We start from the raw sequence: 16,784 nt of genomic DNA, 5'->3' as shown, positions 1-16,784 counted from the left end.
TTTAACTGCTGCTGAGAAGAGAGACCTCCCTTTATCATTGTCAATAGGTGGGCATGGCACAGCTGTCTTAGCCCGAATATAGGTCACTCCTCCTGCAGTGAGCAGCCCTTCCCCTTGGGGACCTGAGGTCACAGGGGTGAGGGTGAAGGGTCGGGGGCTTCCGTTTGGCTCAGGCCTAGGAGCGCCACGAGACCAAGTTGGCAGGAGGCACATCAAAGCGCTTGCGGGTGTGGTCAGTGTCCCGGCGGTACAGGTAGCCACAGGTAGGCTTCTGCAAAGTGTAGAAGGGGTTCAGGGAGTTGGAGTACTGGGAGGTGTAGAAATTGAACCTGAGCTTGTCCGGATTCTGCCCCTTAGAGTCCACCAAGACCGGCACATAGGCTGCTGCCAGAGACTGCTCGAGGTCCTGCTTCCACGCCCGGGGCCGGGACGAGTGTGGAGCCTTCACCCCCTTGCATGACGGTGTCTTTGGCCCATGACTGGGTACAGAGGGTTTCTGTGAGTCCTGGGAGGGGGGAAAGAAGGGGAGAGCTGAGGCATTGGATACTGGGACTTCAACTGCTATGCCAGGGGCAGAAGGGAGGAGAAAGAGCCACTGCTCAGAAGCCCCCAGAGCCACTCTGGAGCACTGCTGTGCTGACCATGGAGCCAGGGACCTCCAGAGCAGGGGAGAGCCATCAGGGTCCCCGGACCTGGCCCCCTGCTGCTGCAGAACTCTGCCTACCTACCAGAGGCAACTGCCAGCTCCCAGAGGCTAGGAACCTGGGGATTATCTTCAGTCCCTCCCCAACCCCCTTCCCTGCATCCAATCGTCTGTCCGTGTCCTTCGCATGGCTCCTGTGTGGCCCTCCCCTCCCTCTTCTCTGCCACTGCTCCGTCAGGCCTTCGACCTCTCTATCCTGTGGGGCCCCTCCAGCTTGCCCTCCACCAGGGCTTCCTGTCTCCCACCCTCCTGCTTGGTCATGCTGTGCTTCACACTCACAGAGCGAGACTCCATCTCAAAAAAAAAAAAAAAGAGTTTCGCTCTTGTTGCCCAGGCTGGAGTACGATGGCACGATCTCGGCTCACTGCAACCTCCGCCTCCTGGGTTCAAGCGATTCTTCTGCCTCAGCCTCCTGAGTAAGCTGGGATTACAGGCACCCGCCACCACGCCCGGCTAATTTTTGTATTTTTAGTACAGATGGGGTTTCACCATGTTGGCCAGGCTGGTCTCAAACTCCTGACCTCAGGTGATTCACCCGCCTCGGCCTCCCAAAGTGCTGGGATAACAGGCGTGAGCCACTGTGTCCAGCCTACTGTGTCTCAAAAAAAAAAAAAAAAAAAAAAAAAAAGAATGTGGCTTCCACTCTCCAGTCCCTCCATCCCTCCACCTACCCAGCATTTCAGCCACACAGTCTACCTCTTGTTCCCTGCTCACATCCGGTACTTCCAGAGCCTGTACCTTGGCTCAGGTGTTCCCCAGGCTTGCGTGCTCTCCCTCCTGTGCACTAGGGAAATTCTGTCTTTCCCATTAGAGTTTCAGCTCCTTGAGGGCAACTATCTCATACTCTTACCCTTGACATAACAGCCTCCAAAATCCTATTTACTGTTTTACTCCAGACGAATGCATTTAGAGAAAGGTTGATAAATGTTGGATCAATTGAACTGAATTCTAGTAAGGGGTACCCGCTTACTTTCCAGCCAGCCAGTCCATTCTATTTTATAACATATCTCATTGTTACCAAATGTGTCTCCTACTCACCCATACCTACCTCGTCCTAACCACCACTCTTGGTTGATTACTTATTGGGGTCTACTCAATCTCTAGGAGGCCCCCATTGACACATTTAGCACCTCACATTGACATTTATTTATTCCTCTGTCACTACCCTTCCTGTGACCAAGCTATCCTGTTCACCTTCAAATCCCCACACCATGTTTCAGGTACCAGCTGTACATTTTACTAGGGACTGTCCTCACCGTGACAGCACCACCAAAGGATGAAGCATCTGTAGGCAATCATCCATCCTGCGTGTGTGTCAGGCTGGATCTATTCTGCTCCCCCAGGCTTCAGCGGTCAGGGGAATCCATTTCCTCTCCCCCAGCCTCACAGCCCTCCAGCCTCTAGGCACTGTGAGAGAACCCCTAGGTACAGGGTTAGTGGAAGTTGAGCTCCTGCCCTCTTACAAAAGAAGTCTCCTTTGCTCAAATCATGATGTATTTCCTCTGTGTTTTGTTTTGTTTTTTGTTTTTTGAGATGGAGTTTCTCTCTTGTTACCCAGGCTGAAGTGCAAGGATGCAATCTCAGCTCACTGCAATCCCCACCTCCTGGGTTCAAGCAATTCTCCTGCCTCACCCTCCCGAGTAGGTGGGATTACAGGCATGCGCCACCACACCAGGCTAATTCTGTATTTTCAGTAGAGATGGGTTTTCTCCACATTTGTCAGGATGGTCTCAAACTCCCGACCTCAGGTGATCCGCCCGCCTCAGCCTCCCAAAGTGCTGGGATTACAGGCATGAGCCACTTCACCCGGCCTCCTCTGGGTTTAATTTACAAACTATCTGCCCAGCCCAAACTTGTCCAGGGCTTTCCTCCAAAGCAGGCTTTGTTCCTATTGGTTCCTACCCAGGTATAAATGTGCCCTCAGTTTTGCAAATTTGCAGTTTTCGAAATTCTTCCTATTCTTCCAAGTTCAGCAGCAGACTTGAAACCTTCTCCAGGAACCACTGAAGACTCCTGCAGCCCCTGTCCCATCTTGTCCTCTTCTGTGCCTTCTGGACCCCGCTCAGGATGTGCTCCTTCGCTGGAGGGACTAAGGTGAGTCAGGCACACACATTTTGAAGAAGTTGTCATTCAGAGTCCTACAAGTGCACTGGGACCACTTGCTGCAGTCTTGTCTCATCTTAGTCCCAATATAGTCCTTTGCTAAAGTCCCAACAGGCTGTAAACAGCTCCAGCAGTCAGGACTGCGTTCTATGCATCTCTTTTTCCCTAGAGCCTACCCCAGTGCTGGTGCACAGCCACAAGAAATGAGCAAGTGTTCTACAGCCTTCCCAGACTCTTCCAGGCTCAGCCCCAGGGCACAGGGGCTTATAGGCAGAGGGGCAAGCACTGGAAATGAACTGTGATAGTGGTCATCAAAGATTGTTTTCTAGCCAGGTGCAGTGGATCACACCTGTAATCCCAACACTTTGAGAGGCTGAAGTGGGAGGATCACTTGAGGCCCGGAGTTCAAGACCAGCCTGGGCAACATGGGGAGACCTTGTCTCTATAAAAAAAAAAATTAAAAATTAGCCAGGCATGGTGGCGTGCACCTATGGTCCTAGCCACTCAGGAGGTTGAGGCAGGAGGATGGCTTGAACCCAGGAGGTCGAGGCTGCAGTGAGCTGTGATCACACCACTGCACTCCAGCCTGGGTGACAGAGCGTGACCCCATCTCAAAAAAAACAAAGGATTCTTTTCCACTTCAGTTTGTAGCACCACACCAAACCCTGTCAGTGGATTACCTCTTCCAATCCTCACATTAACCCTTTGAGGAAGGTGTTACTATTATTAGCCCCACTTGTAATTGAAAAAAACGGAAGAGGTCAGTCCCATGTCCAGGGTCACATGACTGGTGAGGAGCAAGGCTGGGATTTGAACCCAGGTCTTTCCACACCCTGTGCTCCATGACGTGTCTTGTGCCCACTGCGGTATGTGAGCAGGGCCTGCCAGGGGCCTGTGCATCTTCTATTTCTTTCTGTCCTCATTCCATCAACCCACTGAGCTCCTGCCAGGTGTGCTGGGTGGCAGGTGATTAGCCAAGGCTGCCCTGCACAGCTTCCAGCTCACTGGAGGGCGGGGCAGCCAGATTTCCCAGTCTGGCAAGAACACTGTGGGGTTTTGACTGCTGGATTTGGGCTCTGGGTTCTTGGAACCTGCATGGACAGAACAACCCACTGGGAAGTGTGAGGTCTACGCCATGAATCACCATCTCTTAGCAGAGCTGAGGATAGGACATGAGTTGCTTCATTCGTTCATTCGCAACCATTCCTGGGCACCTCTTGGATGCCAGGCTCTTGGTGTGAAGGTGACAAAGACACCACGCCTGAGCACAAGAGGGTCCCTGTGGAGTACAGTGGCTCAGCCTTGGTACCTCTGACTCTTTGGGCTGGACAATCTTTGTTAGAGGGGTTGTCTTGTGTCTTGCAGAATTACAGTGGTGGCTTCTACCCACCAGATGCCAGTAGCACCTTCTCCCAGTCGTGACAACAAAAATGTCTCCAGTCATCGCCCAATGTCCCCTGAGGGCAGTGACAATCAGTGCTATAGGACCCATGGCAATCTCTTTATCCTTGGTAGAGGCTGACATCCTGGCCTGGAGAATGCTTCCTTTCCTGGGCTGCAAGAAGTGGCTTAGGTTTCTTTGTGTTAAGGATGAGTCTAAGCATGTGGGTTTTGTCCTCCTGACACCATAGAAGGGCCATGAAGATGAGGGAGCTGCAGATACCCCACCCCCCATCCCTGCTCCCCACTAACCCTTCAGCCCCAAGGCTGCATCAGCCTCTTGGCCATCTTGGGCTCATGGGGTTGGGGCCAGTGGTGACAGAGGCAGGTGCTTTTAGAATGGCTGGGGAACTGAAGAGAGCAGCCCACAGATGGAAGGGTGGCACTCTTTACTCGCAGGATTGAGGATCTGCCAAATGTCAGGCATTAGCCACTCAGCTCTGCAAAAGCTCCTAAGAGCCATTTGAGACGTTGCCTCCATTTTTCAGATAAGGAAACTGAGGCTCGGAGGCATCGAAGCATTTTTCTGAGTTCACAGTTTGTAGAATAGCATGTAAGTAACTTGCAGAAGTCCCACAACTGGTTAGTGTGGGAACCAGGATTCAAACTCTCTCCTCCCTTTCTGCCCTAGCCCAGGCCCTGGCTTGGGCCCACCTGCCCTGGGTCCACACCTCGGCTGTGTTTAGGATGCTGCTGCTGCAACATACAGGACTCTGGGGGCAGCAGGGGTAGGGGACAGCCAGGGTCCCCGGAACATCCAGGGATGAAGCCCTCACAAAAACTGGGACACAGACAGTCCAGGGGAAGAGGTGGAAGAGGAGGAAGAGGGAGTCAGGCAGCACTAGCCCTCCCCTGCCCTTTCTAGGGGCCAAGCCAGCCTCCAAGTGACTAACCTCAGAGGGCTGAGGACACCCCTTTACCTCCCCCAGGGCCTAGCAGAGCCAGCTCTGGCTGAAGGTGGGGCCTGACTGCATACTTTCCAGGTTAACATCTGGTTTCTTTTAACTGGCTCTTCTTTGCTCACATGCTCCTCGTCAAGTGTGCTGGGTGTGCGCACACTGTGTATGTGACTTTAGATCATTGGTTCTCAGCCAGGGCTGATTCTTCCTCCAGAGGACATTTGGCATGTTTGGAGACATTTTGGGTTGTCACACAGTGTGGGGTAGGTGCTAGTGCCTTCCAGTGGGTAGGAGCCAGGGATGCCGCTATGTATCCTACAATGGACAGCTCCCGCAACAAAGAATCATCAGCGTCCAATGTCAAAAGTACCAAGGTTGAGAAACCCTGGTTTAGAGGGTTGAGGAAGAAGCCCCATCTCCCCTACTGCTTCCCTCATTTCCATTCTACAGGGAGTGATGAAGTTACAGGACAAGTAGAGATTCTCACCAGCCCCTCCCTTGGGAATCCCATGATCCTATTTTCATTTGGGTTCTAAGCTAAAGCCAAAAGAAGGAATCTAGGTAGAATTATCCCTCACTGGGCCAGCGTGGTGGCTCATGCCTATAATCCTAGCACTTTGGGAGGCCAAGGCAGGAGGATTGCTTGAGGCCAAGAGTTCAAGATCAACCTGGCCAACATAGTGAGACCCCATCTCTATTAAAAAAAAAAAAAGAAAAAAGAGCCGGCACCATGGCTCACGCCTGTAATCCCAGCACATTGGGAGGCTGAGGTGGGCAGATCATTTGAGCCCAGGAGTTTGAGACCAGCCTTGGCAACGTGGCAAAACCCCATCTCTACTAAAAATACAAAACATTAGCTGGGTGTGATGGTGCACGCCTGTAATCCCAGCTACTAGGGAGGCTGAGGCAGGAGAATCACTTGAATCAGAGAGGAGGAGGTTACAGGGAGGAGGAGGTTACGGGGAGCTGAGATCAGCCAATGCACTCCAGCCTAAGTGACAGAGTGAGACCTTGTCTCAGAAAAAAGAAATATCCTTCATAACCCCCATCCCCACAGGCGGACCCCACAAAGGCCTTTCAGATGCACAGTACACATGTATTAATATGTACATATATACTAATATGTGTTTGTCCCTTATGCCGGGGTTTAGAGTGAGGAAGTGCATGACTCAAGAGTGGGGCTTTCTGAGTAGGGCAAGAAGATCTCATCTGTGATATTACTACAGGTTTTCTAGGAAGGCACCCTGTCCTCTCAAATACCCCAGGGCCATAGGCACATGGCCTTGCCCAGTGAGAAATTCCACCTGTAGCCTCCTCACTCTGGGGGAAGGCCTTGTGCCTTATTGAAATGCAAATAGCACTTGGGTGTGAAGGCTGGTGAGGGCCCCCAGAGGCACGTGGTGCTGTTGAATGTGCCTTGGCTTTGGTGTTTGAAGGTCTGAGCTCTGGGCCTGACCCTGTTCTTACAGGTCAGGCGACCTTGGGCAAGTGGCTGAGCCTCTTTGAGCTTCAGGGGCCTCATCTGCAAAATGGGGATAATAAGGCTATCTAATTCACCAGCTTGTGGTGGGGTGCCATGAGTGCTGGGAACGGTAAAGGCACAGTGCAAATAGTCATTACTCTCAGCCTCTCGGGCAGTTACACCGTGGTTTCACACACATACCTGTCTGAACCTATAGGAGAGCACGTTTCCCTTTGGGGGAGCACAGGGGCTTTGAAGGGAGTGGTTAGGGAAGCCGGGGGTAGGCCTCAGCTTCCTCATGTGACTGGGTAGCATGAGAGCCTGGAGCCAGCTACCCCAGTTCAAATTCCAGTTCCCTGCAGGGCCCGGTGGCTCACACCTGTAATTCAGCGGGAGGTTGAAGTGGGAGGATTGCTTGAGCTCAAAAGTTCAAGACCAGCCTGGGCAACATTGAGAGACCTCATCTCTATTTTATAAAAAAGTAAAAAAAAAAAAAAGAAAAAAAAATGGCTGAGCACAGTGGCTCATGCCTGTAATCCCAGCACTTTGGGAGGCCGAGGCAGGAGAATCACTTGAGGTCAGGAGTTCGGGACCAGCCTGGTCAACATGGTGAAACCCCGTCTCTACTAAAAATACAAAAATATTAGCCGGGCGTGGTGGCAGGTGCCTGTAATCCCAGCCACCTGGGAGGCTGAGGTGGGGGAATCATTTGAACACAGGAGGCGGAGGTTGCACTTAGCTGAGATTGTGCCACTGCACTCCAGCCTGGGCAACAAAGCGAGTCTCAAAAAAAAAAATAAATAAAATTCCAGCCCTCTCACTCACTAGCTGCCTGATCCTTAGGCAAATTATAATCTCCGTACTCAATTTTCCCAAGTATAATGTGGGAATAACAAGAGCTCTACCTCATAGGGTTCATGTGAGGACTTAATGAGCTAGTCCATGTAAGGTGCCTAGACCTCTTAAGCACTCAAACTTTAGCTACAATTATTATTTATCTCAAGTTTGCCTTGGAGATGGTGTAACACGAACCAAACAGTCCAGGACACACTTTACAGCAGTGAAGGGGCAGGGGAAGCAAGATGGAGGGTGTCCTGTTCCCTCTCTCCATCTCCCCAGAGAGATCGCAGAGGTCCGACAGCTGGGGAGTACAAGGCAGGCAGCAGCACCAGCACCCAACTAAGCCTTTTGTAAGAGCACCCACCTCCCAGCCGCACAGGTGAGGCTGGCTGGGGCTTTCATGCTCTTTCCTGCCCATCAGGCTTCTTGTGACCCCGAGCTGACCTTCCCCAGCCCTGTGATTTCATCACACCTTGCACATCCTGGACCAGGGCCTTTCTTGATGGTGAGGTGGAACTTCTGGTGGTCAGGGAGGACTCTTGGCAGGATACTGAGAGTGCCAAGGTGGGGAGAACTTGTATGGGGCAGGGGGCATTGTGACACCTCTTTACAACACAATTCCTTCTGTCTTCCCAAGGAGACATGAGGCCAGGGCTGGGGACTGATGTTTCAGGGCCTGGAAGGGTCTTTTAACCTTGACACTGGCCCACTATGCTATTCCCTCTTCCCACAAACCCATAGAACCCTAAAACTGTGGGCAGGAGGTGAATGGAGAGAGATCATCCTAATTATCAAGGTGCCTCCAGAAGTCCTAATATTCCCCCATGTCCCAATATCACTGTCAGGAAGGAAATGTACCTTGGCAACTCTTCATTCTATCTATCTATCATCTATCTATCTAATCTATCTATTTATTTAACTATCTATCTATCTATCTATCATCTACCACCTATCAATCATCTATTTATCATCTATCTATCATCTGTCTGCCTTCCAAATTACAGAGATGAGTGGATGAATGGATGGGTGGACATGAGTGGGAGGGTGGATGGACAGGTGGATGGACTGGGTTGGCAGATAGATGGTGGATGGGCCAACCCTTGTGATTTGAGCCCTGCTCATCTCCTTAGCCTCATCTCTTGCTATCTTTCCCTTGTTCTCTATGCAGTAGCTAGTTTCTTAGACATGCCCCACTCTCTCCCCTCTGAGCCTCTACATATGCCATTCCTTCTCATGGATTGCTTTGAACAGGGGGTTGGGAGATAAAGGGATGGATGAACAGGTGGATAGACAGATGGCTGAATAGGAGTGACCATGTGTGAGTGGATGGATGGATGGTCAGTAAATGGACAGATGGTGATGGCTGTGGTATAGAGGATTGCAGGTCTGGGAGTTAGAACGCCTGAGCTTGAATTCTGGCTGTACTATTTTACTAGTGTGTAACTTTGGGAAAATTAATTGACATCTCTATGCTTCTGTTTTCTCATCTGTAAAATGGGTAAAGTCCCTACCTAATAGAGTTGGGCAAAGCACTTAGGACAGTGCCTGGTACAGAGTAAGCATTGAGTAAACATCAGCTATGACTATGTGTGGGTGGGTAATTAGATTGATGGGTGGGTGGTTGAATGGGCTGTCCTGTCCCCATCTTCAAAAATCAGCTCCCCTACCTCCCTAGGGTCCTGTCTCCCCAATACCACACTTGGTAGGCAGCTCCCAGGAGTAGTGTCAGAAATCCCACATGTAGGAATGACATGGGCTTCTCCCTTGGTTGAGGGGAAGGAGAGAGTTCCAGGGGGAGGTAGATAGAGCTATTGGGTGCCTTCCTGCCACACCAGCTTGGGCTGGGCCTGGAATTATTTGTTTTCTTCCTGGCCCTGAGTCAACGCTGACAAGATGGACTTTGGGGCCGAAGGCAGACTGGAAATTGGGGTGTTGATGACTTGTGTGCTGTCCCTAGATCTCACACCCTGATGGTAATGACCCCTAATTTCTAAGGAGGCTGGGAGGGACCAGGAGAGAAAGAGAAGGAGCAGCGGAGCATTAATCGGGCTTCCCCTGCCACAGCCTCTGACCGGCAATCTCCAAGCGCTCTGGGGAGGGTGGAGTCTTGTTTGAAAGGGAGGCTGGGGACATGGCATTCTGGACAGAGTGGCCAGCATCTCTGCATCTGGGGGAAAATGGCCTGAAGGAGCTTTCGGGAGGGAGCCCAGGTGTCTGGGTGTGGGTTTGGGGGAGCCACGGCTTAGCACACATTGTACTTCGTCTCAGCCAAAGCGGGGTGAGGTGCTGGGCTGATAACCAGGAGAACTGGGTGACCTGAGACAAGTCCTGTCCCCTCTCCAGGCTCAGTGTCTTATGTGTATCATGAGGACATTGTGTCCCTCCACCTTGGATACTTGATGTCCAAGGTGGGGAGAACTTGTGTGGGGCAGGAGGCATTGACATCTGGTGGTAGGCCCCTGCCAGCAGTGTACCCAGCCCAGGCCATGTCAGCCTCACTATGGGGAGCTCAAGAGGAGGCAGTGGCTGGGGAGATCGCCTTTAGGAAGTCCTGGCCAGATGAGCCATATCTGCCTTATTTCATTGGTAAATTTCATAATGGTTAAGATCATGACATCCAGACCCACTCTGCCTGGGTTTCAAATCCCAGTTCTGCCATTTCTCAGCTGTGTGACTTGCACAAATTACCTAACCTCTCTGTGCCTCAATTCCTAATCTGCAAAATGAGGATGATAATAGAATTTATCTTGAAGGCTTATGGGGACTTTGTGAGCTTAGAGCAGTGCCTACTACGTGGTAGATGCTGTGATTTATGTTATAATTTCTAAACCCTGATAACTCCTGATTTAATCCTGCCTCCTGGAGCACCTCCTTCTCTGACTTTCCTGCCAACTCCAGGGATGACCTCATTTTATGCATCATCAAAGTCCCTGGAAGGTAAGGGCTGCGGTCAATACCCCACAGTGCTCAGTGGGTGTTTGGGAAGAAAGAGAAGAGTCATGGAGACTCAGGGCTGACTTGGAGCACAGAAGGATCCTCTAACCACCCCCACACCTTGCACACACACAGCCTCCTTTCCTGCCTTCTCTGCTCTTAAGGTGCAGGTTAATGGTTTTTAAGTGTCCTGCTATTGCCTTGCCCTAAGTAGGCCTGGTTATCTGGACATTCTCTCCACCCCTTCTTACCTGCTGTGTAATTTGGACAAATTACTTAACCTCTCTGATCTTTACTTGTTTTTCCTTTGTTGGACCTCAAGTACACAGGGCTGAGTTATTCACATTCCTTGCTTAGCGATGCATTATCATCACTGTTCCTCCTCTCTTCTTGTGTTAATTTTTCTCCTTATCTCCATTTTCCGACCACACTTCCCACCCACCCCAGCCAAAGGCAACCATCTGAATCTGCTTAATGAGTATCTACTTGTTCATATGTGTTATTGCAAAATATATATTGTTGTTTTTATGCAGGTGGTTTTCATTTGCATAAGTGGTATTGTGTGTTTTGGGTCTCATTCTGTTATTTACTTGTGGGACTCCCTGCTGTTGATGAGACCCTCTGTGTTGCCACATAAGCATCTGCTTCCTCGCTTCCAGCTGCTGCGTCGTCCTCCTCGGAGTGCACCCACCCCATTTTACCTCTCTACTCCCCTGGATGTGGATCCCCAACTGCCTCCGGCTCCCCATCCCCAAACAACACTTCAATGACGTCACATGCACGTCCCTTTCCAGACCTGGGTGAAAGATTCTTTGGGGCACATTCCTAAGAGCGGAATTGATTGGTCATGGAGTCTGAGTAAGCATCATTTGAAGTCTTCTTTTCTCCATCCATAAAATGAACATACGGGCCTCTCCCTCACAGGGCTCATATGGCTGTAGTGGGCTCTGTGACTGACGCAGAGGAAAAGCCCAGCCAATGACACAATGACAGGTGTAGCTGCTGGTCCCTCCAGGTACCAGAGAGAGAGGGAGACAAGCTGCTTCTCGGGCAAGCTGACCTCCACATCTTTTTTTTTTTTTTTTTTTTTTTTTTTTGAGATGAGGTCTTTCTCTGTCGCCCAGGCTGGAGTGCAGTGGCGCAATCTTGGCTCACCGCAACCTCCATCTCCCGGATTCAAGCGATTCTCCTGCCTCAACATCCTGAGTAGCTGGGATTACCGGCGTGCACCACCACGCCCAGCTAATATTTGTATTTTTAGTAGAGACGTGGTTTCACTGTGTTGGCCAGGATGGTCTCAAACTCCTGACCTTGTGATCCGCCTGCCTTGGCCTACCAAAGTTCTGCGATTACAAGCATGAGCCACCGCACCTGGCCTGAGCCACTGCGCCCGGCCAATGTCCCACATCTTGAATTGGAACTTTGAGCTCTGAATTTACCCAGGCCTTAAATCCCAGTTCAAACTTTGGTCTCCAGAACATGTGAGACAGGTGTGGGGCTGTGTGATTCCCTGAGGCTCTACATAGCTGAATGGTAGGACCTCCCACAGCCTGAGCACAGAGCCTGACACAGAGGAGATGCTGTGCCCAAGACAGGCTCGCCACCCTCCCTTGAAACATTTCTCCCATTTCTGACCCCTCTTTCCTCAGAGCTGGAAGTAGCCTCCTCACACAGGAAGGAAAAGACCCTCATTTGCTGTTCTTCCTCTGCCCTATCAGCCAACAAGCATTTTAAACAGATGTGAAACCACACCTGAGTATTAGATCCCACCATCCCATTTTACAGATGGAGAAACTGAGGCACAGGAAGGCTCATGGTCTCACAGGAGGTTAGTGGCAGAGGTGGCACTAGAATCCACATCTCCAGGCCTCCTGCCCCCTGCTCTAGGGCTTTTTAAAAAAACAAAATGGGCCGGGCACCGTGGCTCACACCTGTAATCCCAGCACTTTGGGAGGCCGAGCCGGGTGGATCACCTGAGGTCAGGAGTTTGAGACCAGCCTGGCCAACATGGTGAAACCCCGTCTCTATTAAAAATATAAAAATTAGCCAGGCATGATGTGGGTGCCTGTAATACCAGCTACTCGGGAGGCTGAAGCACGAGAATTGCTTGAACCCAGGAGGCGGAGGTTGCAGTGAGCCAAGATTGTGCCACTGCACTCCAGCCTGGGTGACAGAGTGAGACTCTGTCTCAAAAACAAACAGACAAACAAACAAAAATCCGTTCCATATTAAATTATGTTATTTTTATTTGTTGAGTTTTTAACTTAAAACAAATGATAGAGCAACAGGGCACATCACTAAAAAGTTTTTAAAAACTCATATGTGGCCGGTCGCAGTGGATCAAGCCTGTAATCCCAGCATTTTGGGAGGCTGAGGTGGGAGGATCACTTGAGGCCAGGAGTTCAAGACCAGCCTGGGTAACATGGCGAAACCTCATCTCTGCTAAAAAATACAAAAATTAGCTAGGTGCGGTGGCACGCACCTGGAGTCCCAGCTACTTGGGAGACTGAGGCAAGGGAATTGCTTGAACACAAGAGGCAGAGGTTGCAGTGAGCCGAGATTGCATCACTGCACTCCAGCCCGGGCGACAGAGCGAGATTCTGTCTCAAAAAAACAAATAAACGAAAAAACCCCAAAAATCCATATGTAATCCTGACATTCTAGCTGGACCATCTTCACAGTTCTGTTCCCTTCCAATCCCTGGCCATTCACAAATATATATTTATGGTTATAATCTACAAATAATTTTAATTTTATTTTATTTTTGCTTTTTGTACTTAATCCATTTTTTATTTTTTATTTTTTGAGACAGAGTGTTGCTGTATCACCAGGCTGGAGTGCAGTGGCCCAATCTCGGCTCACTGCAAGCTCTGCCTCCTGGGTTCACACCATTCTCCTGCCTCAGCCTCCCGAGTAGCTGGGACTACAGGCGCCCGCCACCACGCCTGGCTAATTTTTTGTATTTTCAGTAGAGACAGGGTTTCACCATGTTAGCCAGGATGGTCTCGATCTCCTGACCTCATGATCCGCCCACCTCGGCCTCCAAAAGTGTTGGGATTACAGACATGAGCCACTGCGCCCGGCCAATCCATTTTTTAAAATGTAGACACATGCCCTTGTGCACACACACATTGTTTCAGATTGTGGGATGTGTTTTACCACGGGATGTTTTTACCTGGCCTGAAAGGTGACCTTGTAGACACCTGCCCCACCCTGTCTCCCGGATCTCAGTGGAATTTTCCTTCTTGAGGTTCTTTGTTGAATTGACACTGCTCTTCTGCAGCCTCTCATGGTCTCTGTTGTGTTTTTGCTGTTCTCTGTTTAGCATCTCCATGCCCAAAGCAGGGTAGGGAGCTTTGGCTACCTACAAGGTAGGGGGAGGGAGCACACAGGTACTGAGTATCTACCATGAGCTGGACCCTCTGCTGAGCACCTTAACCCACTCTTTCATTGAATCTCATAACAACCATGTCTTTTACAGATGAACCAACTGAGACTCAAGAGAGATGGTAACTCTGCAAGTTCACTCCCTTGAGAAGTAGCAGAGCCAGGATTCAGACCTAGTCTGCAGTCAAGGATCTTCCCCACAGTATCATAATCCCACCAAACAGCCCACGGATGAAAAGGAAAATGAGTCCCTTCCCAGCACTCCCTGAACAAACAGGGCAGACCTCAGATCCCTACACCTCAGGCGCCAGCTACACGAGAATCTCCAAGCCCCATCTCGGGATGTGTAGGAGTCTAGCCGTCCAGAGCCCCTCAGCCTGAGCCCCTCTCCTTGAATGCAGCCAGCCCAGAAGAAAACAGAGGTAGCTGGGATTGAAGCCCACCCTACTGTGAAGGCCTAAAGAAAGAGCCTCAGGAGCTGATCTGCAATAAGGTGTCTCCTGCCCGGAAACAAAAGGCCTGGCAGGATGATCTGCATCCCCTCATTATCTGGGATTTGAGAATTCTGATTGAGTTTCTGAAGAGCTAGCCGCAGAGACCCAGGGTGGGGACTAAGTTGACTCTCTGGACGTTTTGGCCTGTCCTTCCCTTACTCAAGAGTATACTCCCCAGCCTGGACCCCTTGGCGGTGTGGGAGGAAAGGCCACAGACTTGGCCAGGCAGGGTGGCTCACATCTGTAAACCCAACACTTTGGGAGGCCAAGGCAGGCGGATCACCTGAGGTTGGGAGTTTGAGACCAGACTGACCAAAATGGAGAAACCCCACCTCTACTAAAAATACAAAATTAGCTGGGCATGGTGGTATATGCCTATAATCCCAGCTACTAGGGAGGCTGAGGCAGGAGGATCACTTGCACCCAGGAGGCAGAAGTTGTGGTGAGCCGAGATCGCGCCATTGCACTCCAGCCTGGGCAACAAGAGCGAAACTCTGTCTCAAAAAAAAAAAAAAAAGACAACAGACTTGACAAAGACCTGATTGGGTCTCTGGGGAGACTGCAACTGCGGGCCCCCAATCCCACCCTGCATTCCAGAACTGCCCAGGAAAGTTGGCTCTCAGGAGGTTACTGAGTAATCGCTGCGCAGAAATGTAATGATAGGATTGGGCTTTTGTCTGTTTCGAGGGGAGCCTGTTATTTGGCTGCTTCTGTTCCTGGGGGACAGGTGTGAGGTGTGGTTATTAGATGACGGAGTGGAGGCTGAGTATCAACAGTACAGAGTGCTGAGTTGGACAGAGGATGAGGCCCTGCCCCTGCCCCAGGGAGCTCAGCGTCAAAAGCTGCCAGGCTGATGAGATGAAACTGGCAGGTTTGGTGGGACTGCTCACTGCTGAACCTAGACCTTCTAAAGACTCCTCCTCCCACCCCTATGAACAAGCCCAAGAGGGGACAGTGTTATTGCTCTCATGCTGTAGATAAAGAAGCTGACTCAGAAGCTCTCCCCCTATATGCCAAGCCTTTTCTTTTCTTTTTTCTTTTTTCTTTTTTTTTGAGAGAGAGTTTCCTCTTGTTGCCCAGGCTGGAGTGCAATGGTGCGATCTCAGTTCACCGCAACCTCTGCCTCCTGGGTTCAAGCTAGTCTCCCACCTCAGCCTCCCAAGTAGCTGGGATTACAGGCACCCACCATCACACCCGGCTAATTTTGTATTTTTAGTAGAGACGGGGTTTCTCCATGTTGGTCAGGCTGGTCTCAAACTCCTGACCTCACCTCAGGTGATCTGCCTGCCTCAGCCTTCCAAAGTGCTGGGATTACAGGCGTGAGCCACCGTGCTCGGCCTTTTTTTTTTTTCTTCTTTCTTTCTTTTTTTTTTTTTTTTTGAGGTGGAGTCTCACTCTGTCACCCAGGCTAGAGTGCAGTGGTGTGATCCCGGCTCACTGCAACCTTACCCTCCTGGGTTGAAGCGATTCTCCTGTCTCAGCCTCCCTAGTAGCTGGGATTACAGGCGCCCGTCACCACACCCAGCTAATTTTTTGTATTTTTGGTAGAGACGGGGTTTCACTATGTTGGCCAGGCTGGTCTGGAACTCCTAACCCCAGGCGATCCACCCTCCTCAGCATCCCAAAGTGCTGGGATTACAGGGATGACCCACCACGCCCAGCCACTACTTTTATTAGTTTTTTTATGTAACTTTCTGAGGTTTCTCTGTGCCAAAAGAAACAAATAAGATCATGTTTACTCTGCCCTACCTCCTGCCCTTGACAAATGGTAGCACACTATACCGTTTGGCGCAGTGGCTCACACCTGCAATCTCAGCACTTTGGGAGGTTGAGGCGGGCGGATCACTTACCATCTGGCTAAGTTTATCAGGTTATCTTAGAGATAACTGGACACAGCTAGCAGCTAGCTGACTCACTTGTATTTAGGGTTGCGTTATGATAATTTTTTTTTTTTGAAACGGAGTCTCACTCTGTCGCCCAGCCTGGAATGAAGTGGTGTGATCTCAGCTCAGTGTGCAACCTCCGCCTCCCAGGTTTAAGTAATTCTTCTGCCTCAGCCTCCCGAGTAGCTGGGACTACAGGCACGTGCCACCACGCCTGGCTAATTTTTTGTATTTTAGTAGAGATGGTGTTTCACCGTATTGCCCAGGCTGGTCTCGAACTCCTGAGCTCAGGCAATCCACCTCCCTCAGCCTCTCAAAGTGCTAGGATTACAGGCGTGAGCCACCACGCCTGGCGAGGGTTGCCTTTTTATTCCATTGTGTGGATAGGATGTGCCATGGTTTATTTGTTTATTTATTTATTTTTGAGACAGGGTTTCATTCTCACCCAGGCTGGAGGGCAGTGGCATGATCTAGGCTCACTGCAACCTCTGCCTCCTGGGCTCAAGCGATTCTCCCACCTTAACCTCCCAAGTAGCTGGGACCACAGGCATGCACTACCACACCCGACTAATTTTTTTTTTTTATTTTTGGTAGAGATGGGATTTTGCCACGTTGGCCAGGCTGGTCTCGAACTCCTGG

At 50.6% G+C, this 16,784-nt stretch overlaps 1 protein-coding gene across 2 annotated transcripts; it reads right to left on the bottom strand.

Moving 5' to 3' along the window:
* Window positions 1-8,033, bottom strand: CIMIP3 (ciliary microtubule inner protein 3). Of its 2 annotated transcripts, none has more exons than XM_016955483.2 (2): window positions 7,812-8,033; window positions 1-505 (listed from the first exon to the last, which is right to left on the bottom strand). In XM_016955483.2, the coding sequence occupies exons 1-2, from the start codon at window positions 7,863-7,865 to the stop codon at window positions 176-178; spliced, it is 384 nt and encodes a 127-aa protein (XP_016810972.1). In that variant the 5' UTR covers window positions 7,866-8,033; the 3' UTR covers window positions 1-175. The 2 variants fall into 2 exon arrangements, with proteins under 2 accessions (XP_016810972.1, XP_016810974.1); XM_016955485.2 differs by having other exon boundaries at window positions 7,920-8,028.
* Window positions 8,034-16,784: the final 8,751 nt, after the last annotated feature.

This window comes from Pan troglodytes, chromosome 5, assembly GCF_028858775.2.
Source record: "Pan troglodytes isolate AG18354 chromosome 5, NHGRI_mPanTro3-v2.0_pri, whole genome shotgun sequence".
NCBI classification, from domain to species: Eukaryota; Metazoa; Chordata; class Mammalia; order Primates; family Hominidae; genus Pan; species Pan troglodytes.
Note: the sequence above shows the minus strand (reverse complement) of the source record. Positions and strands in the feature narration are given on the sequence as shown.

Excerpts from the sequence above, each read along its gene's own strand:
- CIMIP3 (XM_016955483.2), bottom strand. The coding sequence starts at position 7,865 with ATGGGCAGGAAAGAGCATGAAAGCCCCAGCCAGCCTCACCTGTGCGGC. Across the intron at positions 506-7,811 it reads CTCACCTGTGCGGCTGGGAG|GACTCACAGAAACCCTCTGT; the intron begins GTGGGTGCTCTT and ends CCCCCCTCCCAG.